This window comes from Lepidochelys kempii, chromosome 7 (genome assembly GCF_965140285.1).
Source record: "Lepidochelys kempii isolate rLepKem1 chromosome 7, rLepKem1.hap1, whole genome shotgun sequence".
Classification (NCBI taxonomy): domain Eukaryota; kingdom Metazoa; phylum Chordata; order Testudines; family Cheloniidae; genus Lepidochelys; species Lepidochelys kempii.
Genome location: NC_136386.1, coordinates 65,331,200 through 65,357,841, shown reverse-complemented (window position 1 = coordinate 65,357,841; position 26,642 = coordinate 65,331,200). Strand labels below are relative to the sequence as shown.

The 26,642-nt window shown below is 40.9% G+C and overlaps 1 protein-coding gene across 6 annotated transcripts in view; it reads left to right on the top strand.

Annotated features, from left to right (window-relative positions):
- Positions 1-1,344: 1,344 nt before the first annotated feature.
- Positions 1,345-26,642, top strand: part of DLG5 (discs large MAGUK scaffold protein 5) — a 183,338-nt gene continuing 158,040 nt past the window's right edge. For 3 of the 6 annotated variants that reach the window (XR_013636069.1, XM_073353227.2, XM_073353225.2), the window contains exon 1: positions 1,345-2,526. Coding sequence is in view for 5 of the 6 variants with exons in the window: in XM_073353227.2 (XP_073209328.1) it covers positions 2,211-2,526 (316 nt within the window). In the remaining variant the exon portion in view is untranslated. The remainder of the gene's footprint in view (positions 2,527-26,642) is intronic. The other 3 variants (XM_073353224.2, XM_073353222.2, XM_073353223.2) reach the window with 2 other exon arrangements.

Sequence of the window (26,642 nt, the reverse complement as noted above, 5' to 3'; positions counted from 1 at the left end):
CAAATCCTTTCTTTCATCTTTGGCTCAAGTATATGGACAGTTCATTTCACTGTATCGTTTTACTTTGGTATTGTCCCCCATCTTCTCTATGCATCCTTTTTTTTTGTAGGGTGTGGGGGGGGGGAAGAGGAGGAAATGAATTGGAAGAATTTTTTCTCCACCCAAATGTAATCTTTCTGATTCCTTCTCGATGAAGGACCAAACAAAAAGCAAGAATTATACTGTAATGAAGGGGTGGGCATGTGCACACCATGACTCTCTACTATGTAGAGTAAGAACTGGTCAGTTGCTAATGGAGTTTCTTCTTTACTGTAAGGTGGAGCTTAGCCTGTTGGAGCAGTTTGCTCTGTCACTGTGAAGTTCTGAGTGGCCAAGGCATACTGTAATATACCAGCTGGCCATGTGGATCTGTCCAGATGATATTAACTAATACACATTACAAAAAAAATTATTTATCTGTTTGTATTTAGCTCCAGCATGGGGAAAAACAATAAAATATGAGGGCCCTCCCACCCCAATCTCTCAGGCAGGGAGACAGAATTCCCTGCTTCTGAAGAAGTGGGTCTTTTACCCACAAAAGCTTATGCCCAAAGAAATCTGTTAGTCTTTAAGGTGCCACCAGGCTCCTTGTTGTTTTTGTGGATACAGACTAACACGGCTACTTCCTGATACTTCCTGCTTATGTAAGCCATGCCTGCTATCCGATCCCTGGGCAAGGGGATGAAGAGAGAACCCACCATCCCTTCAGCTGACTGCTTTTCCCCTCTCCGCCCATGAGAGGAGATCCCAGCGGTGTGGGGGGTGCATTGTGGGTCTGTGGAGCAGATCCTCTTTCCCTGGTGATAGATTTCAGAGTAGCAGCTCTGTTACCCTGTAGCCGCAAATAGAAAAGGAGGACTTGTGGCACTTTAGCGACTAACAAATTTATCTGAGCATAAGTATTCGTGAGCTACAGCTCACTTCATCGGATGCAATCAGTGGAAAATAGGCTTGAATCTCCCTGGTGAGGTGGTCTCCTATCTCTCAGGAACTGGTCTCCCAGCCAGAGGGGAGGTGTCTAGTTCCCCTTCCTCTGGAACCGATGTCCCAGCCAGAGAGGAGGAAAGGGGGGAAGAGCTCAATGTCTCCCGTCCCCGAGGCTGGGGCACTCTCTCAGCAGGGGGGAGCGAGGCTCCCCAGCATCTGGGCTCCTGGCGGTGGGGAAGGAGAGGAGTTAGGAGCACGACTCCTCCCTTTCCCCGGCGCTAGGTGCCCCGCCCCGGGGAGAGGCAGAAGCTGCCGCCGGAGCCCCGCCTCCTCTGCCCGTACATGGCCTGGCGGGGAGCCCCTGATTGACAGCCGGGTGGAGGCCGCGGAGCGGAGGCGAGCGCAGCCGCTGCCGCCGGGCTATGGCGGAGGAGGCTGCGGGGAGCAGAGGGGGGGAAACTTAGCCGGGGAGCCCAGCATAGGGCTGGGAGGAGCGCAGCAGGGAGCAGCCGCCGCTGAGGAGCGGGCGCTGGCCTGGCCGGCCTCAGGCCCCCTGGCGCTGGGCGGGCCCCGGGGGCGCGTTCTCCTGCGGCGGCGGGGGCGGCGAGGAGCATGAGCTGGGGGGAGCGGGGAGAGGCATGGCTGCAGCCTTGCCGTGGGGCGGCCAGCGGCCCCGCGCAACCAACATGGCTGCGGGTGCGAGGAGGCGCTCGGCGCTGAAGCCGCCTGGCCCCCGGCAGTCCCCTCCTTGCCCCACGGCCCCCAGCCTGTAGCCAGGGAGAGGGGAAGTGGTTCGAGCCGCGGCTCGGGACTCGGGGGTGGCAACTGCAAGGGGAGCGGCCGCCTTTATCCCCAGCGCCTGCCCCAGGCGGCGTCTGCCCGGCGGAGAGCGGGGAGGCGGCCGCGGGTAAGTTGGGCGGCCGGGCGGCGCTGCGGGTGTCAGCTGTAGCGGGGGGAAGAAGAGCCACAGCCCCTGCGTGAGCCCGGCTCTGTCCCGGGGGAGAGGAGCCTGCAGCCTCTGTCCGGCGCTCAGCCCCCGGAGCAGTCAGAGGCGGGGGAGACGCGGAGCTGCCCGGGGGGTGCCCGCTGGGGCAGGAAGGGGGAGGCGCCGCCGCAGCATCTCCCCGGGCGCACCGAGCCGCGGGTGGCTTTGCCCGCCTGCAGTGCGGGGGAGGGCAGCCCGGTGCTCCCCGGGGGGAGGACAAAGTTTGGCGGCTGGCTGCCCTGCCTCGCCCGCAGCGGCCATGGAGCCCAAGCACAAGGAGCTGCTCGCTCAGTGCCGCCAGAGCCTGGCCCACTCCATGACCGAGGTGGACAAAGTGATCGAGCTGCTGGAGGCTGCTGGCACCTTGAGCCCCCGCGACCTGCTCGAGCTGCAGGAAGCCGCCGGAGGGGGAACGGGGGTCGCCAGCAAGGCCGACCTGCTCATCCAGCTGCTGCTGGCCAAGGATCGGGATCATTTCCAAGACCTGCGGGTGGCCCTGGAGAAAACGCAGCCTCACCTGCTCTCGATCCTCTACCTGAACGGGGTGGCGGGGGCGCCGCCCGGGGAGACTGCCGGTGAGTGTCCGGTGGTAGGGGACAGGGACCGGCATTGGCACCGGGGAGCGGTTGCTGCCTCGCTGCACTTCCGCGGGGCGAGGGAGCGGAGCTTCCCGCCTGTGTGCCGGACGGTGCCCAGGTGTACTCTTCGGGGCCAGGGGGTAAGGGACTCGCTGCCTAGGTGCCTTTTGGGGTGGGAGTGTTTTCTGGATGCCCTCTTAGGGCTGGGGCGGGGGGTTGCTACCAAGATGACAATTGTTTTTTTTGGCTGGGGATAGGCGAATGGTTTGGGTGGAAACCAGTCTCTGTCTTTCACCATCCTGACTTTCTTAAGGCAGGAGGAAGAACATTCGGGATGAGATGTAGGCAGATGCCCAGTATTGGCTTAGTTTTACCACCCCTTTAAGTCAATAGTAATAATCCTGTGGTGCTGTTCATCCGGAGACCTCGGAGTTCTTATCCCCGTTTTACAGATAGGGAAATGGACAGGGAGATCGAGTGACTTGCCCAGCAGGTCAGTGGCAGAGCAGGAAATCAAACCCAAGTCTCCTGAAGCCCAGCCCAATTCTTGGCCACAAGGCCACACTGCTAATATTAAGAAATGGGAGAAGAAGGAGGTCTGCAAGGAGCACTTTTGGAGAGACCACTCTAAATTAAACGGTGAAAACACCTAAGCCTGGATACTTAAAGGTAGTTAGGATCAATGGGAGCTAAGTGCCTAAATACCTTTGAGTGTCTGGGTCCTAGCCTTTTATTGCTTATATTTTCTTCAGGCTTTAGGTTTTAGGGTTTATTTTGGTCTGCCTTTTTGCTCCCAACCTTTTTCCCCATCTTTAGGAAGATGTGCTGCTGCTTGTTCCCAAGTAACAGTAACAGCGTTAGCATTTACAGTACCTTGCATTACCTTCCCAAAGCAGTTATATAATTATTTCATTCATGCTTTCATTATTACTATTCCAGTCTCTGGAAACCTGGGATCAGTGAAGACTAAGCTGTTTCCATAGTGTTGTTTTGTACACTGTATGTTGTTTGTAAACTCCACTGAAGTTAATGTTGTTAAACAGTTAAAGTTTTGTGACTAGTTGCAGCTGTGAAATTGTTTCTGTTGCAGATTGATTGAACTGTGTTGGCCTAATAAAAACATGGAGATTTTTTTGTATTTACCTGTTTGAAGAGAATGGCAAATGTTTTAACTAGTGGTCCTATTTGAATACAGATTAGTTTGGGTCTATATTATAGTAACTTGTATTTGTTGGGAGAGAGGAGAGAGAGAACTTGTTTTATTGTTCAGCCAGGTGGAGATGAGAATTTTGAGAGTAAACTTCCTAGTTTATCAAAAAGAAAAGGTGTACTTGTGGCACCTTAGAGACTAACCAATTTATTTGAGCATAAGCTTTCGTGAGCTACAGCTCACTTCATCGGATGCATACTGTGGAAAGTGTAGAAGATCTTTTTATACACACAAAGCATGAAAAAATGGGTGTTTACCACTTCAAAAGGTTTTCTCTCCCCCCACCCCACTCTCCTTACAATGTGTATGATAATCAAGGCGGGCCATTTCCAGCACAAATCCAGGGTTTAACAAGAATGTCTTGGGGGGGGGGGGAACAAGGGGAAATAGGTTACCTTGCATAATGACTTAGCCACTCCCAGTCTCTATTCAAGCCTAAGTTAATTGTATCCAATTTGCAAATGAATTCCAATTCAACAGTCTCTCACTGGAGTCTGGTTTTGAAGTTTTTTGTTGTAATATCGCAACTTTCATGTCTGTAATCGCATGACCAGAGAGATTGAAGTGTTCTCCGACTGGTTTATGAATGTTATAATTCTTGACATCTGATTTGTGTCCATTTATTCTTTTACGTAGAGACTGTCCAGTTTGACCAATGTACATGGCAGAGAGGCATTGCTGGCACATGATGGCATATATCACATTGGTGGATGTGCAGGTGAACGAGCCTCTGATAGTGTGGCTGATGTTATTAGGCCCTGTGATGGTGTCCCCTGAATAGATATGTGGGCACAGTTGGCAACGGGCTTTGTTGCAAGGATAGGTTCCTGGGTTAGTGGTTCTGTTGTGTGGTATGTGGTTGCTGGTGAGTATTTGCTTCAGGTTGGGGAGCTGTTATCAAAGCCACCAACAAAACCCAATTAGGACTATATCAGAGATTCTTTTTAAAAAAAAAAAAAAAGAAAGAAAAGGAGAAAAAAAAAAGATGAAGTTGGCACTATTGAGGCCTTATGAATGCAGCTATTCCTCCAAATTAACACTACTACAGTTTATCTAAATTTCAAGGCTGTATTGTAGATTGGCTTTAAAGAATATGCATGTGTTAGAGTAATGTGCTGGGGCTGTTTTATATCAGAGGTGGATTTTGCCAGGGTGACTTACCTGTTTACAGTGAGGAAACTAGCCGTGGGAGGTGCTTCCTGGCTCATGTAAACAATATGATTTTCTTAGGAAAATTGAAGCAAACTGTCTTCAAATCAGACTTTTAAACTTGCCTGTTTCACCTGGAAAATATTTATGGATGTGCTTTTATAATATACACAGTCATACTTTATAATATGCACCGCACTTTTATTTTAATTCCGTCAGCCATAAGAGTTTATAATAAACATAGAAAATGTGATTTCTTTTTTTAACATCACTATATATTATGTCTCCTCTAATAAATGTATATCATTGTTCACAGGAACAATGGACCTCAGGACTTATAATATTGTGTGGTCTGACATCAGTGGGAGTTGAGGGCACGCAGTGCTTTGCAGAAAAGGACCCATAATATTTTATATGATTAATGCTCAATATGGTCTTGTTTGGCAGCTCCATTTACTGAACTGATGGTACTGGACTATTGGAATTCCTTAGACTTAAGAACAAAATTTTAAAATGGAGTGGATGTATCCACTCTGTGTGATGATACTGTGTTTAATAAACTGAAAGTAAGATCTAGGAAGTGTCAATACTGAGATCCCAAGGGAGGAGGCATTTGAAATTAATGGGCAAAATTAATTAGTTTCTTTCTACGTGAACTCATGAGGCTAATATTAGTAAGAATATACCCCTGGTACACCTAGTATGTAAAATTAGATTTTCAGGTTCACAGATACATTTCAAAACTTTTTAGTTTTTAGTTTTTGAATTAAAATTTTCATCTAATTGAAACTGACATGTTTTTACAAGTTAGTACAGAAGAGATTATTAAAGTAACTTTAACAGAGACAGTTGTAGTGTGTGTTAAAAGATTAAGGTCCTGATCCTGGAGTGTGCTTAACTGTGCATGCCTGAAGAGTTTTATTGGAGTCAGTGGGACTAACTCATGCATAAAGTTAAGCGCTTAGAAACATTTTTGCAGGATCAGGACCTAAATTTTCACTTGCATACTGAATATATTACAGAAAAGGACTTAATCTTTAATAGCGGCCACCTGGCCACCTTTTTGCACTTCTGCTGCTGTGGACAATGAAAATAGTCTAGTCAGTTTCATTTTCTTGTTCTTATGTAGGTTGAGTTGCTGCACTGTTTGGGTAGCAAATACTGAAGGAGGCATGGTTTATATCTGAACAAAAGTGTACAAAATTTAAGAAGTAATTAGTGAAAACAGTTCTATTAATCCATTTTGTAAAATGCTAATATTTAAAAGTGAGGTAAAAACTAATTACTGGGCCTAAGCTAAGTGTTCATTTAATTTTAATCTAAGGCCTGAATTAGTTTTTGAAGTTACTATTTAGAATTTGGTTAATGAAGGAATTTAGGACAAGCACAATTAAATTATAGGCTTGTTTGGCAGAGGCAAGATTTATCTGCAGTATATATCTTGAATGCTTGTTGGAGGTTAAAGTAATATGCAGCAGACTGCTTACATTATCAAATTTGGGGGGGGTCTATTTTTCTTTGTGAGGAGAGTGTCTAAAGCAAGTAAGGCATATCAATATTGATAGAAGTTCTAGACATATCTGTCCTACTCAGGGCCAGATTAACCTTTTGTGGGCCCCCATGAAGGCAGTGGAGCATGGCATGGGGAGGTCAGTCCCCAGAGTGAGGGGCTAGCCAGGGACAATGGGGCATGGCATGGCAGGGGCGGCCCTGCTCCATCCACCCAGTACAAGGGTATTGTTTACAAACAGAACGTTGACAGATGCATTGCGGCCCATCTGGCCCTGTGCTGCCAGCATGCCCCTTCCCCTTGGGGATGGAGGTCCCATGCCACACCACACAGCAGCCCGCCCCCCCACCCAACACGAACGCCCCTCCCCAACACCCTATGTCCATAGCCCTCTGGACCTGCTATGTGAAGTGCCCCCCGTGAGACCCTCTCCACAAATGCACAGCACCCCACACTGCACTACCCCTGCCCAGCGCCCCCCTGCCCACAACCGCACCACAACAGCCCAGCACCCCACACAGAACCCCCACTCCCTGGTGCCCCAACACATACATCTTCCCTGCCCCTTCACAGCCCACTCCCCCATGCCATGCCTCCTGGCCACACTCACCAGCCCTGCTGGGAGGTGACTGTGTCTTCCAGCCTGAGCTAGCAGTGCAGCCAGGGCTGGTCCTGGGGGCGGGGCGGGGGGGAATTGCTCCAGCCCCTCGGGAGTGGCGCGATCTGCCAGGCCAGGGTCTGCCCCAGCCAGGTTCCCTCAGGACCCACTTGCCTGAAGGGGCCCAACTGAGGCCCCCACACTGTCCATCCCCCCAACTGGCCATGACTGTCCAGGCTTCTGCACCAGTCCCAGACAGCTCAGCTCCGGGGAGACCGGTGGGGCCCCACAGGTGGTGGGAAGCAGAGACTGCCTGGAGCGGGAGGTGCACTGGGTCCAGCCAGGGCCAGAGAGGAGCTGGCGGGTGGGGCCGGGGGTGGAGAAGAGCCCTTGACCTGCCTGTGGGTGGGCTGGGGGGAGCCAGCAGGCTGGTGGGATCTTAGGGCGCAGTGCAAGTGGAGCAGGCTGGGGCCACTTCTGAGCATGGGCCCAGTACCATGGTGCCACTGGCACCATTGTAAACCTGGCACTGGTCCCACTTGCCCGGTGTCAGTGAGATTACCAATCTATTGGTGTATTGCAGTGGCTTTCAACATTTTTTCATTTGTGAAACCCTAAAATATTTCAAATGGAGGTGTGGACACCTTTGGAAATCTTAGGCATGGTCTGTGGACCTCCAGAGGTCCACAGATGGAAAACCACCATTCTATGGTAACGATGGCCTTTTGTGGTCCCCTTAGATATAGACTGCAGACCAGTAAACAGCTGTTCTGAATGCTTCAGGGAGAGATTGGGAGTTCTAGTAATTGCTAAAGGACTTTTAACATGTATCATGATGTATTTGCTTTACAGGGAGCTTGCTTTTCTTTATAGCATTTTTCCTAGCTCAGCAGTTGTTAAGATTTGAATACATGTTGCACATGTATATCTTACATTGTGAATGATGATGGGTCATTCTAATTTTTTTAAAAGTTCCCTGTGCATATTCTTTTAAATTTAATATTGTGATATTGTGTTATATTAGGACATGGTTTTAATTTTAGAGCATTGTGCATGACAACGTTAATAAACTGACTGCAAACTGACAAGAAATAATATTCTGACAAAGCAAAATCAACACAAACTCAGTGCTACATGTTTTATTTTGCTTAGTGATAATACAGGCACCATATAGTTCTTATGGTATCTCCCTTTAGAAATTCATTTAAGATAATAAAGGAAGAAAATTACATTAAGATATGCTAATAAATTATTTCAATTAATACTTCTACATTATATTATAAATTTTAATGTACCTCCCAAGACTGGAGAGGATAATTAAAAGATCTGGGCAGATGGATCCTTGCTATACAAATTATTTACATTAACTTTTTGAAAATGTCCATTTGAAAATCAATTTTTTTTCATTTTAAAATCAAACTGAACTTTGAGTGCTAATTCTTTCTTTTAAGCTATTTATCAGTTGTTCTGCCTATATTTTTGCACATTTTTATCTGCCTCTATGAACTTATGAGTTTTAATTAAGTAGCTGACTTGGCAAGGTACTTTTAATCATTTAGTAGTTGCATATCTTAATAGTATAGATTTCTCCCTTTTAATGGTGTATTAAATGGCTTAATAAGTGCAAGACTACTTGCATGCTTAAGTATCTTAGTGAATTGGGGCAATATTAATGTTGCAACATTAATGTTGTGAAATCAGATAAACTTCAAAAAGTTTATTTAACAATATTCTTGGATATGTTACACATCCATATGTATTTTATGTTATTAGCAAACAGTATATGAAAGTTTGAGTCTAACAAGCAAAACAGAAATAAAAACACTACAAATAATGTAGCTGCTAAGTTAGCACTGAGGGAGAAAGGATACCTTGTGAAACTTCTTGGCTTTGGAGTGCTTGATATATAAATGCCAGTTTTTTGTGCTTCATTTCCATGGTTTTCTAGGGGGGAAAAGGAAACAGTCCGGATCTATTTAGGTTGCTCAGCTTGTAAGTTCTTTGCTGCTGAGTTAATGGGCTTGTAGAGTTAAAAGGTGCCCTAATCTCCATATTACAGAGCTAAAACAGCTTGCTGAACTTAAAAGCCCCAGTACACCTGGCTTTAAAGCTGTTAAGCTTGCCACGTTCACAGTTTCCTTTTCCTTTAGCAGCTGGACTGGTAAATTCTTGTAACCAAACAACTGCTTTAGGTGGTGAAGTGTGTATGCATCTATCTTTACCTTTGCAGCTAATAACATATGGAAGTTTTTAGTACACAGTTTCAGTACTGTGTTTCATACTACTGATTAAGGCCTGTACGTAACAAGTCTTGAGACCAGCAAGCACTGAAAGCCAGTGGGACTAGTAAAGTTACACATGTGCTTAATGAAAGGATGTGCTTAAGTGTTTTCAGGACTGGGGTGAAATTCAACCATTCACTCATTTGTGAGTTTCTCTGAGGTGATAGGGGATAATTTTGTAAACCTAATTCAAAAAACAACTGAAGAGAGTTGAATGTTGAATTATTAAATTTTTTTAACCATCTTTGGGCAGAGACCAAGTGTTACCTCCAATCCAACAGGTAAAATTTAGAAATCTATAAGTGTACAAAAAATGGAGGTAAAATGGAAACTTCTTGTTTTAGCTTTAGAGGGACATTGTCAACTTAATGCAGTCAATTTCAAAAAATGAGTAAATAACTTCTCACCGTGAGCCACCCAGTGATCTTTTTGTGGATTACTGTAATTTATTTTTTTAATGTCTTTCCACTCTCTTGCTGCTTTGTGAATAGAGTTAGTGAGCAGAGGGGCTGTGAGCCACTTCTCCAGAGGGTAGTGGTAAACGAGAGGACAGAGTAGCTCTGAAGTGATTGACTCCTTCTCCAAAGGGATGCTGGAGATAGACCCCCAAGTCAGCGTTCTTTATCCAGAAGCAGAGTGGGGAGCAGAGAGCCAGAGGAACCAGTGAATGAGTAAGTAAATATGTGGATGGAAGATTTGAGAGGAAGTGACTGAGAGAGAGATTTGGGAGGATAGGCAAAAGAAGTGGTGGAGGACATACTGTAGGGGAAGGAGGAGGAAGAGATAAGATGGGTGGACTGAGAGAGAAGGAAAGACGCATCAGATGATGAAAACATGCACTGTGACAATGAAGAGAGGTGGAGAAGTGAAGAGATAAATTTGAGAAGAATATGTTGCAAATAAATACAGTTGAGTGTAACAATAAACAGTGCATAATGTTTTTATTCCCTGGAAATGGAAGGAGTGGGATATGTGGGGCAGCACAGGTATTTTTCCATCTAGTTAGTAGGTATCAGATAAACTTCACAAACCCTATTGCAGAATTCTTTAAACTACGTAGCTCAGAAGTCATGCAGTTACTCCTACAGTTGCTTAGGCAGCATTCAGAAAAGACTGCTTTGTGGTGGGCACTGAGAGCCTTTGCTCTTTTGGGGGGTGGTGAGTGAGACTGGCCAGGTATTTCCCAGCCAGCTTGGTAGCAACCTTCTGGTTTCTTGCTGTTCTCAAATTCTGAATGCCTGCTCAGATTACACAGATATTTTGAGAGAAGCAAGAAGTATGTCCAAAGGGGTATCCCCAAAGAAATATAAAGTTGTAGCTGCTTGGAAGTGGTCTCCCAAGCTCAAAGAAGGAAATTTGCTACTTAGTAGCTTACAAATACCTAGGGAACTACTAAGTAAAAGTACAGTTAATAAGTTTAATAAGATTGTTGAAAGCTTCTTTTCAGCTGGGCATTTGCTGTGATGCTTATCCAGCAGTGACCATCCTAGAATGCATAGTGAAAATTCACTGTTTCTAAAAAGAATGCTCCAAATCAGTAAGGGAAATGAATCACCCGTGGAACCATTTGTGGTGGTTCTGTTGCAAGTAAGGATTGCCTTCCTCGGTTTTCAGTCAGTAATGTAGATATTAGAATGTCTTCGCTCCTCTGGGTTACATTGTGTTTTCATGTGAACTTATTAAAGGCTGCAGTGACCCCTCCTGCAGACCGACCTAGACTCTGGCAGGCGACTCTCATTCCAGAGGTATCAGACTATAGTTCTAGCCTCTTTCCCGGTCTTCTGGACTTAATGGAGAACAGTATGGGGTCAGAACAAGCCCCTGGGAGTAGTGGCTATACAAGGGATGTCAGCAGACTGGGTTCTGCAGTTTGAACTCTGAGTATTCTTTTCTCTCCGCTGTCTGCTCTGACCTCTTCCAGCTACTATCCAGCCTAAAGCTCCCTTCCCCTCCAGTTTCTTTCTTCCCTTTACAGCCATTAATCTTCCTACTCCCTTGCTCCTATTTTCATCTTTCCCCTCACTCTGTTTTTGCTTCTTGATGTTGTTATGACATACTTAAAAAATCCCCAACTTACCCAAAAGCTAACTAGACATGGCAGTAATCCTGAGCATTTGCTTGTATGTTGTATCCCTCTTTCCCCTTCCTTCTTACACCTGTTATACTGTAAGCGCTTGGGGACGTGGATTTTGTCTCTTCCTATATGTTCACACAGTGCCTATCGCATTTTGGCCGCTAAAGTAAAATAGTAATCTGTTGCCAAGCTTTTCTCTAAATGCTCTCTTGATAATTACTGTGCATGCTTTATTATGAATCTTCTCCTTGTACAGATTTTCTGCAGCATTGATGATAAAACCTATGGGGATTACTCATGTTAAAAATAGTTGTGAAAGCTTCAGTAATAAATTAAGATGGAGCATTATTTTAGGCTGCTCTGGGATTTTCCATGATGACTAATCGTAATCATTTGGAAGCACGAGCTGTGACCCACTTTTCAAAATCAAAATACAGCTGGCAGGGTGGGGGGGCGGATGTTTTGGTAAATGCCCTTGATAATAGGCCTGAATCTTTCTGATGCAGGGGAGAAGAAGTCAGCAAGTTTGTGCTGATTGAGCTTCTCCATCTGAGGTAGTACAATGCTCTTCCTCTCCCTCTCTCACTTTTCTTCCTTCCCACCTGCCTCCTCCCAAGCCCTCTCATGTAACTGCAAGTGGGGGTTTGGCTCCTGAAAACCACAGCTTTTTGGAAGCTAGAGCTATTTGTGCAAAGGCCTGGTGTATCTAAACTGTTCCTAAGCCTAAAGACAGCTATACACTGATCCCAGGTCCCACCCTCGGGTGGTATTAGTTACTGCTAACCCTTCTCAGCATCAACTTCATGATGGGAATTACTACAAGCTAGGGATGGTTTACAATATTGTGGCCATGGTCATACCCTGTGCTGGGAGAAAAGGAACATTTTCAGAATTGGAAAGAAGTTGGCAATAGGCTGCAGAGCCAGCAGCATCTCTTATTCCTGCAACCCTTCTCCCATACAGATGTGCTGCTTTTTGCAGAGGGGCCTATCGAGTGGAGGGGCCAATAATTGGGGTGGAAGTTCTTGCAGGCTTTGTCTCTTGTAAATGAATGTTTAAGATACAGTAGGCAAAGGATAAAGTATTACATCTGAAAGGCCCTTTCCATTTCCAGTTGATGAGTGAGGGCAAGAACAGACCCTATACATTTAAATTATATAAGTATTTTAAGAAGTTAATGAAATGGACCCAGGCTTGACTTCTGCTGTAACTCACTCATGTGTAGCATAATTGGCTTCCTCTAGATAATTATGATTGTTTTAGAAAATCTTGACTTGTTTTTAAAAAGTCAGCTGATAAGGAGCTGAATTTGAAATGAGACATTATGGTCTAATTCAGCAGGCTTTCCATGCATGTAACTAGGCCTGTAGCTAGGGAAACAAAGCAGGGGAGAATGTAAAGACAATACAGATTTTTGTTGGCAGGGCAGCAGAGGGAGAGGTTCCGGGGTCCTACTCTGGTAAATTTTGACATACCTGCTGTAAATTCCTATTTGTTAGATTTATAGAAAGAGATTTCTTTTGTAGGTAAGATGACAAAAACTGAAAATCCCCAAATGGGCCTTCTGAAGCCATATTCTAACTGGCTCTTTCATAGTTAGCCAGTTGAGAATGTTCACCATATTTATTAGTCTATTTTTTTATACAAACTTAATATAAAAACCTTAACTGAACCACCATGAGTTGTTAATCTGAACAGCAATATGAATTGGATACTCTAACCCCTCCTGTCTGTCCACTCTCTCCTGTTCACCAGCCTGGCTTATTGGCTCATATAAACTTAACCCCTTATCCTGCAGACACTAATGCATGCACTTAACCTCACTCATGTCAGTAGTTCCAATTTATTCATGTGCACAAGTGTTTTCAGGATCAGGTTGCTGCTTTTAACCATCTTAATTTAAATGAACCAAGCACAGACACAGTTTCCTTAATTTGTCAATTTTTTAAAACTTTCCCTTTATTTTTTTTTTAGTAGTTTACGTTTAACACCATACTGTACTGTATTTGCTGCTGCTTTTTTTTCTTTTTTCTTTTTCTTTTTTTTGTCTCTGATGCTGCCTGATTGCATACTTCCCATTCCAAATGAGGTGTGTGGTTGGTGGGTCGCTTCATATAACTGTGAAGTTCTACTGTAGTTCTCAAAATATGCTAGGCACTTTTTGAACACAGCGGAAGACCCAGGCCCTACCCAAAAGGGTGTACAATCTAAATAGTAGTAAAAATTTAGTTGGAATTCTAGAATCATTGGTAAACTGTTCTATTAAAATATCAATGCACTAAAATCCCAGAGCCCTTCAATGTCGATGTTTTCCACTTACGGTTTTGTTTTTGTCAGTAAAGATGTTGTCACTGCTCATAAACGCTAACATATACAAATGTTTGCTTACTATATATGTGATCACCACACTTTAACAATCCAAACTGAAAATTACTATTCCCTTGCTGCTTCTGTTCTCTTAAGTCAACTTTCCTTCCATGTCTGCCTATCACTTACCTGTGTCTGTTTTCCTATGTACAGCTTTCTTTCTCCCATTTTCTCTAAATCTTTCAGTTTTCCTCTTGGTGAAATAAAAATGAAAGTCCTTAAGAACAAGTAGTTATGAAAAACCTGAATGCACCATCTGCCTTTGCATTCTCTTGGGGTTCTGGTCTTTTGGCCTTATTTTTGTGATTCCAGGTCCCCTTTGCCTCTTGCATCTTCTCACAGAAAGAGGGGCATGGTCATATGTCAGTGACTTCTCTAAATGGAGCTTATTGGGATGCTCACAGATTTTCTTTCGTTAGTTTTGTTTTTCCTCCTTTCTCCCCTAGTCAGGTAAAAGCCTCTCTTCTACGTTGTTTTTGACCTGTTAACCTTTTTGTTTGAATCGCTTTGTATTTTTCAGTGACTCTTCGAGAAAGACTAATGAACAGTTAGGCCTGGTCTATACTGAGTGGGGGGAATCAATCTAAGTTATGTAACATCAGCGACGTGAACAATGTAGCTGAATTCGACGTACTTAGATCTACTTACCGCTGTGTTTTCACTGCGGTAGGTGGACTGCTGACACTCCCATGTCGACTCTTCTCGGTCTGGTACTCCACCAGAGTCGACGGGAGAGCGGTTGATTTATCTAAATCGATCCCCGCTGGATCGATCACTCTGGAGGTAAGTGTAGACACGCCCGAAGATCCTACAGAGCGGAATGCTGTGTCTTAGAGGTTGTCAAAGTTCCTTCCCCACTCTGAACTCTAGGGTAGAGATGTGGGGACCTGCATGAAAACCCCCTTAAGCTTATTTTTACCAGCTTAGGTTAAAACTTCTCCAAGGTACAAACTATTTTACCTTTTGCCCCTGGACTTTATTGCTGCCAACACAAAGCATCTAACAAATATATAAAAGGGAAAGAGCCCGCTTGGAAACGTCTTTCCCCCCAAAATCCTCCCAAACCCTTCACCCCCTTTCCTGGGGAAGGCTTGATAAAAATCTTCACCAATTTGCACAGGTGAACACAGACCCAAACCCTTGGATCTTAAGAACAATGAAAAAGCAATCAGGTTCTTAAAAGAAGAATTTTAATTGAAGAAAAAGTAAAAGCATCACCTCTGTAAAATCAGGATGGTAAATACCTTCCAGGGTAATCAGATTCAAACCAGAGAGAATCCCTCTAGGCAAAACCTTAAGTTACAAAAAGACACACAAACTGGAATACATTCCATTCAGCACAGCTTATTTTATCAGCCATTTAAACAAAACAGAATCTAATGTATATCTAACTAGATTGCTTATTAGCCCTTTACAGGAGTCCTGACCTGCATTCCTGCTCTGGTCCCGGCAAAAGCAACACACAGACAGAGAACCTTTGTTTCTCCGCCCCTCCAGCTTTGAAAGTATCTTGTCTCCTCATTGGTCATTTTGGTCAGGTGCCAGCGAGGTTATCCTAGCTTCTTAACCCTTTACAGGTGAAAGGGTTTTTTCCTCTGGCCAGGAGGTATTTAAAGGTGGTTAGCCTTCCCTTTATGTTTATGACAGAGGTGATGTGCAAAAGTCTGTGTGTGGTGGTGTGGAAAATGGAGTTGTATATCCTTTTTTATTTTTTTCTTTCTTGCTGCTTACTTTGGGAGTTAAAGAAGGCCTGAAGTTTTTATTGTTGTAAAGCCACTTGTTTACCTTAAAATATCAGGAATGTCCAGGCTGGTCTTCCCTCCTGGGCATTTTCAGGGAGGACGATGATGTGGTTTGGGAGCTTGCTCAACTCTTAATTGAAGAAGCAGGGCGTTTCATTTTTAACAAACAGATTAACTCTTCCAACTGCTTATAGGGCATTTGATTTAGATAGGAGTGGGTTGAAATACAAAAACAAACCCAAAGCTTTTTATTGTCTGAATGAAAAAGGAAAAACAATTTCACTCTCAATTGATCAACTGCTTGATACTGACTGGGTCACAGTCCAGTTCTCCAATCACTAGAGTAAACAGGGTAGACAAGACAAGAATTTTGTGTGTTTCGTTGGTTTTTTTGTTTTGTTTTTGTTTTTTGAATTGCTCTCCTCTTTGGGAGGAGGGAGACACATACAAAGGAAAACACCTTTAGACTTGTCTTTTACCTTTACTGATTCTTTTTAAGAGCTATGATCTTTTATTTTTAAAGACATAGTCTTGATTTTGTGTGTGTGTGCGCGTTTTATATACGTGTGTGTGTCATTATGCGTGTGTGTGTATAAATAAGAAAATACTTTTGGCAATGACTGAAGATAGCATTCCCTACCTGTTTTTGTTCCTTTACTATTGTGCTACAATTTCTTTGTTGCTCTGTCTGTGCACAAGCATCCTTGATGTTGGCTGGGACGTACATATTTCTGAGACGAGTGTTTGTGGCAGAGCAGGGATGGATACCCAAAATAAAGTATGTCTGGCCAAAATTATTGCTGTTTTGGGGATTTGGGTATTCACTTTTTTTTTTTTTTTTTTTTTTTTGGGCAAAGAAACAGAATTCCAGAAATTAAGGGTCTGGGACTGTTCCTTCAGCCCTTAATTCGGCAAAAATCACAATAATATCCATGAGAAGTTGGCTTGAGTTTGTACTCTAGGAGTGAGCCCCAAGTTATGTGCTGAGGTTTATTTTCCAAATTTCTGGTCTTGAAAATATCTAGGCCAATGTTTTAAAGATGTATGGCATTATCTCACAATCCAAGCTTATTCTTCTATTGTTTCACGAACCTCACTTGACTTTTTGGGATCTCTACAGCAGTCTGGAGTACTTTGTTCTGCGGTATAGATTAAAATGACACAGACACAACAGTGTTTTGACTGAGAGGGAGAATGTTGGTTGATAATAGTAGGAAGCAGTGTCTCATTTTCACGTTAAAGATAATTTTCCCCTAAATCCATGTGGCTTAAAATGCTTTGCTCCTTTTGTTTTTTTGTTTTTTGTTCAACTGCGGCCCTTCATTGGCCTTCTGTATTCTTTAGAGCATAGCAGGGTATTGAAGGTACTGATATGTACTTAATATGAAACTCAGTAATTACATATTGAGAAACTATCATTAGGCAAACAAGTTTATCAGCAGTTCTTTTGTATTGAGTATTGTTAGGATGAAATTTAAAATATGAATCCATCTTTCTGTGGTGGCTCTTTCCTCCTGTAAATTTAAGTGAGAAAGCTTTGTGCAAATGACTTATGCAATGTTCCACTTGCCAGGTGGCTCTCTCCTTATCTTCTTTTCCCAGGTGTTAAGTGCCAGTTTAGCATAGATCCAGAAGTACACTCCCCAGATATTGTGAAAAGAGCAAGGATGTTGAAAAATAAGATTATAGCATAAAATTGGTTTCAACTCATATAAGGATCCTTATTTACTTGTTTACTAGGATTCCAGTAAGGCAGAGTTGTGAAGACCATTATTTAAATGTTACCTGGCTATCTTGAGCGCACTGTGTGCTATTTCATAAGGAGATTCATTATATAGGAATGGGTGTATCATTCAGTGCGTGGGAGAGTTAAATTCTCTTCATTTTCCTGGAAGTCTGTAACACAAGGCTACGGTGTTTACATTTTTTTTTTTAAAACTGAATATGTTTGGATTTCTCATGGGCATGTGAGATCACATCTGAGGCTTGAAGTAGCTGATGTAGTGGATCTCTGAATCCACCTCATTAAATGTGTGGTTTTATATATTTTAAAAAAAAAAAAAAAGTTTGGCAGTAAGAGACTCAAAGTAAGGTGTCCTTACACTGAAAGTGAGATTTTAATTTACTTATTCCTTCTTTTTTGGGGGGAAATAGATTATTTTTATACACTGTAGAAACAACTTTAATCAAATCATTGAAAAATATCCCATGAAGTTTACTTACACAGGTACACACGAGAGAGAATTAAAAAAGAAAAGCCAAATGTTGCATGGGAACAAATAGCCAATTCCCCATTCTGCATGAGAGTAGCAGAGCAATAGAAACCTGAGGATCACTGAAAAAAGAGCTGTCATGTTATCTATGATGTCTAATACCTAGCTAGCCTTCATAATATAGTACAGTGTGATTTAAGATCATATTTGATAACTCATGAAATGAAATAGTGTCGTCGCTCAAGATTATTCAGTGTTTTAGTTTGAGTAGAAAAATTAGTATAATTCACAAATCTAGAACAATAAGTGGAGAACCCTCAGATATTGCTGTTTTTATGTTCTCTTTTTTGGCCACTGATATGCATTTACTGCAATTTACATCTCTTTAAAACAGTAGTCAATTTGGCACAGTGTTTTGAGAGTGCATATGCTTCTCTGGTGTCTGAGCACATAGTAGGGCTAGTCAAAAATTTTCTGACATTTACTTTCATCAGAAAATTGGGCTTTTGACTACTTAACTTGAAAAACATTTATAAGTATTTTTGGAAAAGCAGTAATGTTCTGTGAATCAGAAAACTGGAAAGCCAATTTTTTTTCTTCTGGGGAATTTCAATGAAAATTTATTTGTAATCAAATTTTTGTGGGGAGAGGGGGATGGAGACAACACTCCATTTTCCAGCTAGCTCTAGTAGATGCACATTCTCATCTTGTGCTTATGTAGTGGGAGTTTATGGCCCAAATTTCCAAAAGTGCAAACACCTGACTTGGGCATGAATCTGCTTCATAAGAGCGGTAAGACTAGATCTTCTCATTCAGGAAATGGCATTTTAATCATTCTGTCCTAATTAAGGATGACAATGGAAAAGCAGCAGTCTACATGAGATGAATTAATGTAACATGTAACATCTGATGAAGTGGGTTTTAGCCCATGAAAGCTTATGCTCAAATGAATTGGTTAGTCTCTAAGGTGCCACAAGTACTCATTTTCTTTTTGGGATTACTTAGTTTCTCTTTCAGTTCACCAGCCAAAATCTGACTTTTTAAGGTTCAGTGTCCCTTGCTGGTGTGACTAGCACATAAGCTGTGCAGAGAGGATATCTCCATGCAAGCTCTCCAATGCTAGCAGCGATATCTTGTTTTGCAGAAGAAATGACCTTTTGATTTTGGCAAATTTAAAAAAAATAATCTTGATTGATGTGGCTGCAAGGAGGACCCTCCAGCAAAAGTTTTTGATTCTCCTAGCATTGCTGAGGTTATGCCACATCCTCAGCTAGCAAGCTTCTGGCAAAGTAGCTGCAAAGTCATCATTGAGGTAGCTTTCAGAACTGCATAGAAACATTTGTTTGCTCACAAAAAAGTCTTTTTTCCATCTTTCATGCACATCTCTCTGTGGGCAATGGGTAGCTGAAATTACAGTTTTAAACAGGTTTCAGAGCAGTTGAAAAAAATGTGAAGGTTTTGTTGTGTGGTGGCTTTTGTTTTTGAGGGGTCAATGGGGAAAACTCCCACAAATGAATAATATGAACTGTGCAAACAGGTATAGTGCGTAAAGGAAGGTTAATTTTGAACCTTAACAGAGTCTGTTTGAATGAGTGTATCTAGCGAGAGAGCTACATGGGAATGGGATCAACGCCAGAAGATGGCCATTTGATGACGGCCATTTGGCATCAATCCACTGCAAGTTTGTTGATCTCAGAGGAGAATGAGAAAACTGGGTACTTGTTGCAGTGACTAGAGTTCAGTAGCTAGATATGAAAAAGAGCCTAGGAGTTCACAAAGCCCAGCCTCATATAGTTTTGTGTATTAGGGTTTTCTTCACTCAGCTTCTGTATTTACTCAAAACCCAAGGTGATCAAAGAAAGCCAAAGTTGCACTGTTGGCCTCCCTCTAGTCCAGGATGTCATGTTTTGTCGACTTATGCATTTGAGTGCTTCCCGCAGCCTGAAAACTGCATGATGGTCTAATGTACTGAACTCAAGTTTTGTATCATACATCTAGATCCAACCTTAAGATTGTCAGCTTGGCCAGTGGAGAGATGGTAAAGAAAGCCAGGGGCAGGGAGGGGTTAGGAGAAAAGTATGTGTATTCCACACTATAGGGGAGTGCTCCCCTACTAAAATGTATTATAACATTTTTGACCTGCTACAAGCATGTAAATAACTTACATGAATAACTCCTTAGTAGTTTACTTTCCTGTATTATTATGAGACTGGGTCACAAATAGAGTCAAGGCAACATTTTTTGGTTGCATTTTTGGCAAATTTACTATTCAGTTTTATGGTGACCAAAACGATTGAATTTGAGTCAAATTCTGCAAATAGCTTTGGCCAAATAAAATATTAGGAATTATTTTTTCAAAAATGTCAAAATGGTGGGGTTGAACATTTTCTAAATTAAATCAATAGAAAACGTTTCATTTAAAAATGAAATGTTGATTCAAATTGACACTTAATTTTGAAAATGTTGAATTGACCTGGCTGAATTTTTTTGTTTCATTTTGTTGAGAAAAAACACAAAAATTGAGTTTTTGATTGGATCTTTTGTTCAGCCACTGAACCAAAAAAATAAATTATTCACTCAGCTGTAGTCACAAATACCTTTTAGAACGGATGCTTCAGCCATTTTGACCTTGGAAGTCAGTGATGAAATCTTGTCAGTTGTTTTAATCCTATCTAATATCAGGCGTTGGGTGATTCCAATATTTCTAAGTAGGAATCTTATTTTAGTATTAAAGATTTCTGGTATTCCCTTTCCAGGATTCGATTCAGGAAAGCATTTTAATGCATACCTAACTTTAAAGTGAGCTGTAGCTCACGAAAGCTCATGCTCAAATAAATTGGTTAGTCTCTAAGGTGCCACAAGTCCTCCTTTTCTTTTTAAGTACTGTGTGTTTCTAAGTCTGATTTGAACTCAATAGGATTTAATTACGTTCTTAAATTAAACACACTTTTTCTGAAAGGGTTCTCCATCACTTTGTTCTGCTTTTCTCTCTATTTTCACAATGTCAAGATGACTTTTTCAAGTAACAGTGAGCTTGTTGTGCAGATGTCATCTTAGCTTCCCTGATTTAAATTTCCATAAAGGTATAGTGCTTCAGACTTGTAAGAGTTCTTCCTTAGGTGAACTCTCAGGGTCTTTGGTGGCAGGAGACTTCTTTTGTAGCTTCTTGCATTAATTTAAAAAGAATATGGAATGGAGTTTTGGGTTTGTAACCCAAAAATGTGATTTAAAATTTCTTGTTTGTTCTGGACAAAACTACAGGGTTTTAATAAAAAATCACCCTCTTCCCTTTATCCTCCCAAAACTTAGCATTAAGGACCAAAGCAGAGTCTCCAGGTACCTAAGTCTTATGTTGCTTAGTAGATTAAAGTATTTACTAGGCACTTACTTTATATGGCATCCTTTATATAAGCACCCCAGAGTGCTTTACAATAACAGTAAAATAAGTACAGAGGAAAAACTGAATTAAACGTAAAAAATTGACTTCAATTTAAAAACTACAGAACCTGCACTTCTGTACTTGATAAGTAATCTTGCAAAGCGGGGAGCAGAGAAATTAAAAGGTACATGAGGAAACATTTGTAGGGCAGGTCATTGTTTCACTCAATATCTTTACGATATTTAGTTAACAATATGTGTAAAGCTCCTAGTTTAGGTCATGAAACATATTAATAGTTCAGGTGAATGCGTAGTAGACGTTTACTTTCAAAAGTCTAATGACTTGTGGGATCGAAGGTATAGAACATGATACAAGTGTGAAAGTTGTAGCTGTTCTTGCATTATTTTGGATAAATAGGTCTGCATGCATCTGTAACCTTTTTTTAAAAGGCATTTGTTTGTTTTGAACATTCAGAGATGCCTAAGGAAATAGAGCATGTATTAAGCAACACTAATGCCAAGGTTGTTTACGGGTCATGGGATAGTTATTGAGCTGTGGGCTATGTGTAAAATGTCTTTGAACCAGCAATGGATGTAATTTCACTTGCTGATTGTCACACATGTATTGTGAAATTGTAACAAAACATTTTTCTAACTAGGATTATCCAGCCAAGTAATGGTTGAATGCTTAAATATCTTTAGCATCACTCTTTTGACGAGGTTTCTGATTGTGGCAAAAGAAATTCTCAGTTTTTGAGCATGTAAGGAACATGACTGATGTAGGCGGATTAACCCTGTCTCCCCCAGCTTTTTTTTATTAGGGATCTCAAATAGCTTGACATAAGTATATGGGGCTAGAATCATGGGAAATACATACTTGTATCTTTTTTGAAGATAAAATTGTCTGAGCTGTTTATTGAAATTACTAACTGTTTAATAGTGGTTTTAGAAATTTTCCCAACTTACTTAAACTCTCATTTTAAAAACAAGATTTTTATCTTAAACTCTGATAACAAAATTTGGGAGAAACCAGCACAAATACTGAGAAACTTGACAACTTCTTTCGGGGGGATTTCATTAAGTATGGGTGAACTGCCTTGGCCAAAATAACAAAATTGTTCCTAAACATTTGCTCATGTCAGGAGTGGTGCTTAAAGAATAAAATTTTTCATGTTCTGAAATTTTATACAGGTGTGTTCACCTTGTACCAGTACACCTTCCCATTTCTGGCCAGAAATTACACCACAGTGCCAATGTAGTCTATCTGGTGGTTATCCTGAGGTTTTCAACTCATTCGTGCATCCTCAAGCGTTTCATTATATTTGGAGTGTAAGGTGTGTTGAACTAAATACGTCCTATAAAAATTGGTCCAGGTACAAACATGTATACACACACGGATAATATTATATGTATATATCTATGTATGCATACCAACTATTGACAATACCCAATATTATCATTTATCACAAGTAATATATCGAGTGTCCTTGTTTAAATGTTATTACTACTTTAACAGTCTTAAGAGGTTGTGACTCTGGCTGAGTCAGAATTAAATGTGCTGCATTATTTTTATTCAGACATGGGAATGAAAAGGTTTTCTTAAAAATGTATGTGTACATATATCAACGGTGATCATTTCTTTGCACAACCAAAAGCTATCATTAGGTGGAAAAGTTTCCTGTCCCACTTTCCAAAGATTGTCAAAATTGTAAGATGATAACAACTCTTCTAAAATGCATTTATCTAGAGTAAAAACATGTGCACATGAGATGATGAAGCAAATGTTGTGGGTGTGAAACAGGCCAGAATTTACCTTTGTAAAGCATGTATGGGTTAGCATGTTCCATTTCTTTATTCTGATGTATAGTTTTGTGTCATTGTTTTTAAATTCAATAAGTGTTTTTGTTTAAAAAGGGGTCTAATGTGAAAGGATTTTAAAGATATACAGAAAATAAGCTAAAATCAGAAAGTTTTGAAGGGCTGTTGCCAAATAATCTGAACCTTCCTAATGAATTTCTCCAAAAACAATCCAGAGCAAATATTAATCACGAAAGTCTTTAGCCACTGCTAGTGGGATACTGCTGTCGGACTTGGTCATTATAAACTTCTTTGTCGAACTCCTTCTGTATCCTATGCTGCGAAAGAGATGAGTTAAAATTAACTGTATGAAACAGAGGTGGTGCTTATAGCAATATCTTAATTAGAAAGTAAAATCTACTTTACAGAGAAAGTTTTATGTTTGAAAAATCTGGGTCCTAGTTCAGTGATTACAGGGCAAAACAAAACATTTTGATCTTCATTTTTCAGAAGTTAGAAATGAATTTTATTAAAAAAATGCACTTGACATCGCATCTTATTTCCCTTTTCATCTTGCTAGCAGCTTCTGTCATCTTGCAAACCTATCATTGTCATTCCATTTTCTCCTTTCTGGTAATTAAAGTTACATTTCTGTGATCGCAGTTAAATTTCAAAGGTTTGAATGTTGGGGAAAATACTGTGCTGTTGAGTTTTGGTTCTGAGTTCTTAACTAGGCAAAACTCTGATGTTGGTGAAACTGCCTGAGTAAAGCCGATAGAATTGGGCTCATAGTGTTTTACTTAATATTATTAAACTGCAGATATTCTTTTAAAAAGTATCTTTCATTTTTACCAAAAAGCTTCAAAAGTCCTGAATCTGCATATGCATGTGTTAATCTGGCTGTGATTAGATAGTGTTTTTAGAAGCAGTGGCATGATAACTTGATTATTGATGTATAAAGGGATCATTCCTTCCCTATTTAAGAAATTCAGGATATATAGTGTACTTGGGAATGATTGCCTGCTATTTTTTAATTTTTTGGAACTTGCACAAATTCCATCTAATGTAAGTGTGGTAGTGGTCGGGTGTGGAAGAAGGACATGGGTACTTCGTATCTTAGTTCATTTATCTTTAAAAATTGCTGTTTGCAGAACTGACCAGCATTTTTAGTCCCTTAAGTCAAATGCTTTGGGCGAAATGCAGACATGGTTTTAGTTCTTAGTACAGTGAAGTACTAAGTCAAACTTTGTAGAACGCTGATGTGTTTAAATAATATACCCTCACCCCTGAAAAATACCTTCACCTGCAAAGAGAATTCCTTACTATGTAATGAACCCTTTTAAAGCTCCAATTCAGCAAAGTACTTAAGTATGTGCCCAACTTTAAAGGCATAAGTAGTTCTTTTGACTTCAGTAGGACTGCTCATGTGCTTAAAATTGGGCATATGCCTAAGCACCTTGTTAATTTTTTTTTCAGTTGTCAATTTTAACAACTGATTTAACTTTACACCATTTTTGCTATGTCTTTTCACTTTACCTTGCACGTTGAAAATAGACCCTTCGAGTTTTATGGCCTGATGTTTGGATGGTAAGCGCTACAGGCAAATGGTTTTAAATTCAAACGTTTTCATTGCATTAAGAAAGTTCTGAAAACATATTTCTCCAATTACAGGTTTTGTGAAAAGTTTAGTTAAACAAAACCCCAACGTTTTGGGCCTCAATCGTTGAACCCTTTTCCCCTTTTGAAAAGCACTGCTTGAAAGTTAGAAAAGATGCTTGTTTTCCTTAAATTAGTGCAGATGAGTTTCACTACATTGATTTTTGTTGATAAAATGAACACTTTTCTACGTTTGAAGTAGCAGACCTGTGGAAAATTTGCATGTGAAGACTGAATCATGATGCGCACATACAAGGGAGCCAAATTAAGGTTACCCAGGTATTAGCTACTTGGGAAGAGCAATTGCAGGAGAAGTTCTGCTTAGCCCCTAGAGCTGTGGGATGGAACATGCGCAGTCACTGTGTGGACATAGTTCATGAGCAGTCCAGTTGGCATGGAGGAGCTGTGTAGGGATGGAGCATAGCCAATTCAGATTAAATCTTTGGGGGAAATTAGCTGCCAAACTCAAGTTCCTGACCATTTACAAAATAAGATTTTTTTTTCAGGGGTTTATAAATAGTCCAGATTTTGAGCGAATTCTTAGGGGGATGATGAAAAACAAATCCCAGACATTAATGTGACTCCTGGGCCAATTTTCAGTTCCCTCTTTCAAAGCAGGGAAGTCCTAGAGATTCTTGGTGAAATGGTTGAAATACATTATTTTGCCCATGTTAAAATTTTTTTTCCATGACCTCATTCTCCGAAATGGCTGAACCATTTTTGCTGCTACATTCCAAAAATTTCAGCCACAGGCAGACATGGTATGGAAAAACTTCATCCCAAACAGTTAAAGTTTGGCTAAGTTGTTATAACTAACTGAAAACAGGATCTTATTATGAGAAGTGTAGGGCAACCTTAACTTTAGGCAGAGCTATGGGCTCCACCTATAATTAAAAAATGTGTGAAATATTTAAAAGCATGTTGTTGTGATCTATTAAATTTTTAAAAATGCAGATGCTTGCTCATTAAAATTAGAATATCTGATCAGTGCTTAACTCTTTTCTTCTCATCTTGAGTTTAATATGTAAATATTACAGCTGTATAGCAGCAAGACGTTTGTAATACTGGAGTTATAGCTGACAAATGACAGTTTATATTTTAAATTTCTTCTGTATAATCAACTTGGCTATTTTTTCTCTGCACATTGAGAACTTCAGTGAATGGGGGGGGGGGAAGCCCACTTCAACTCTTACACACTAATTAGGGGGAAAATAAATATATATATAATATTTCAAATTTATTAAAGCATGTAAAGTTATCACAGGCCTGAAAATATTCTTGATTGTAGGTAAACTATAGTTAAATGCTCTCACTGAAAGGAAATGGGTAAAACTATCATTTATTTCAAAATAAATAATATAAACTTAAATGCATACAAAACCTTATGATAAGGTTGATATTATTATATAGGCTACCCTCACTTCATTTTAAGTTATTGAAAAAAAAAAAAGCATTATGTACATGCATAAGCCCGTAATATTTATAACAGAGTTTTTAAAAAGTCAGATGTCAGAGGGAATACTGCTGTAATTTATTCTTTAAAAAATTCCTATATAAATGGTGTGGTTGAAAGCTACTGTAAATCTTGATGAGAGGAAAATAGGAAAGAGTAGGGTCATTCTTCGCACCTGAGAACTGGAATATATTACATTTTCTAATGTATTAAAATAGCACAATATTTAGATTTTAGAATTTTATGTGGTAAAACATGCAAACATCCTTAACTTCTAACCTTTAACATACGTCTTATTTTTTTAATGCAGTGTAACACATCTGTGGCAATCACTGCCATGTGGAGGCAAGGAATTATATATATATTCCACAGAGATTTAGTATGCATAGAATAACACCCCCCTTCCTCCCCCCCACCATTCTATTAGGCAAAATTAGGGAGCCTTTCTCCAATTCCTCTTCTTGCTTCAGGCTTTAAACTGATTACTAGCTGGGCAAAAACAAATTACTTCTGTGTTTCGGTATTACACAACTGGCCACAGGTCACCTGTTCTATGAAGCATTTGGTACTCTGTCCTCCTGTATGGAATCCTACTATCAGATTAGATAGATCAGTGATTTGTTTCATGAAGGCAGATCTTCTGTTCCTAATGTTATCTGTCAGGATAGTGTGACTGGTGTATAG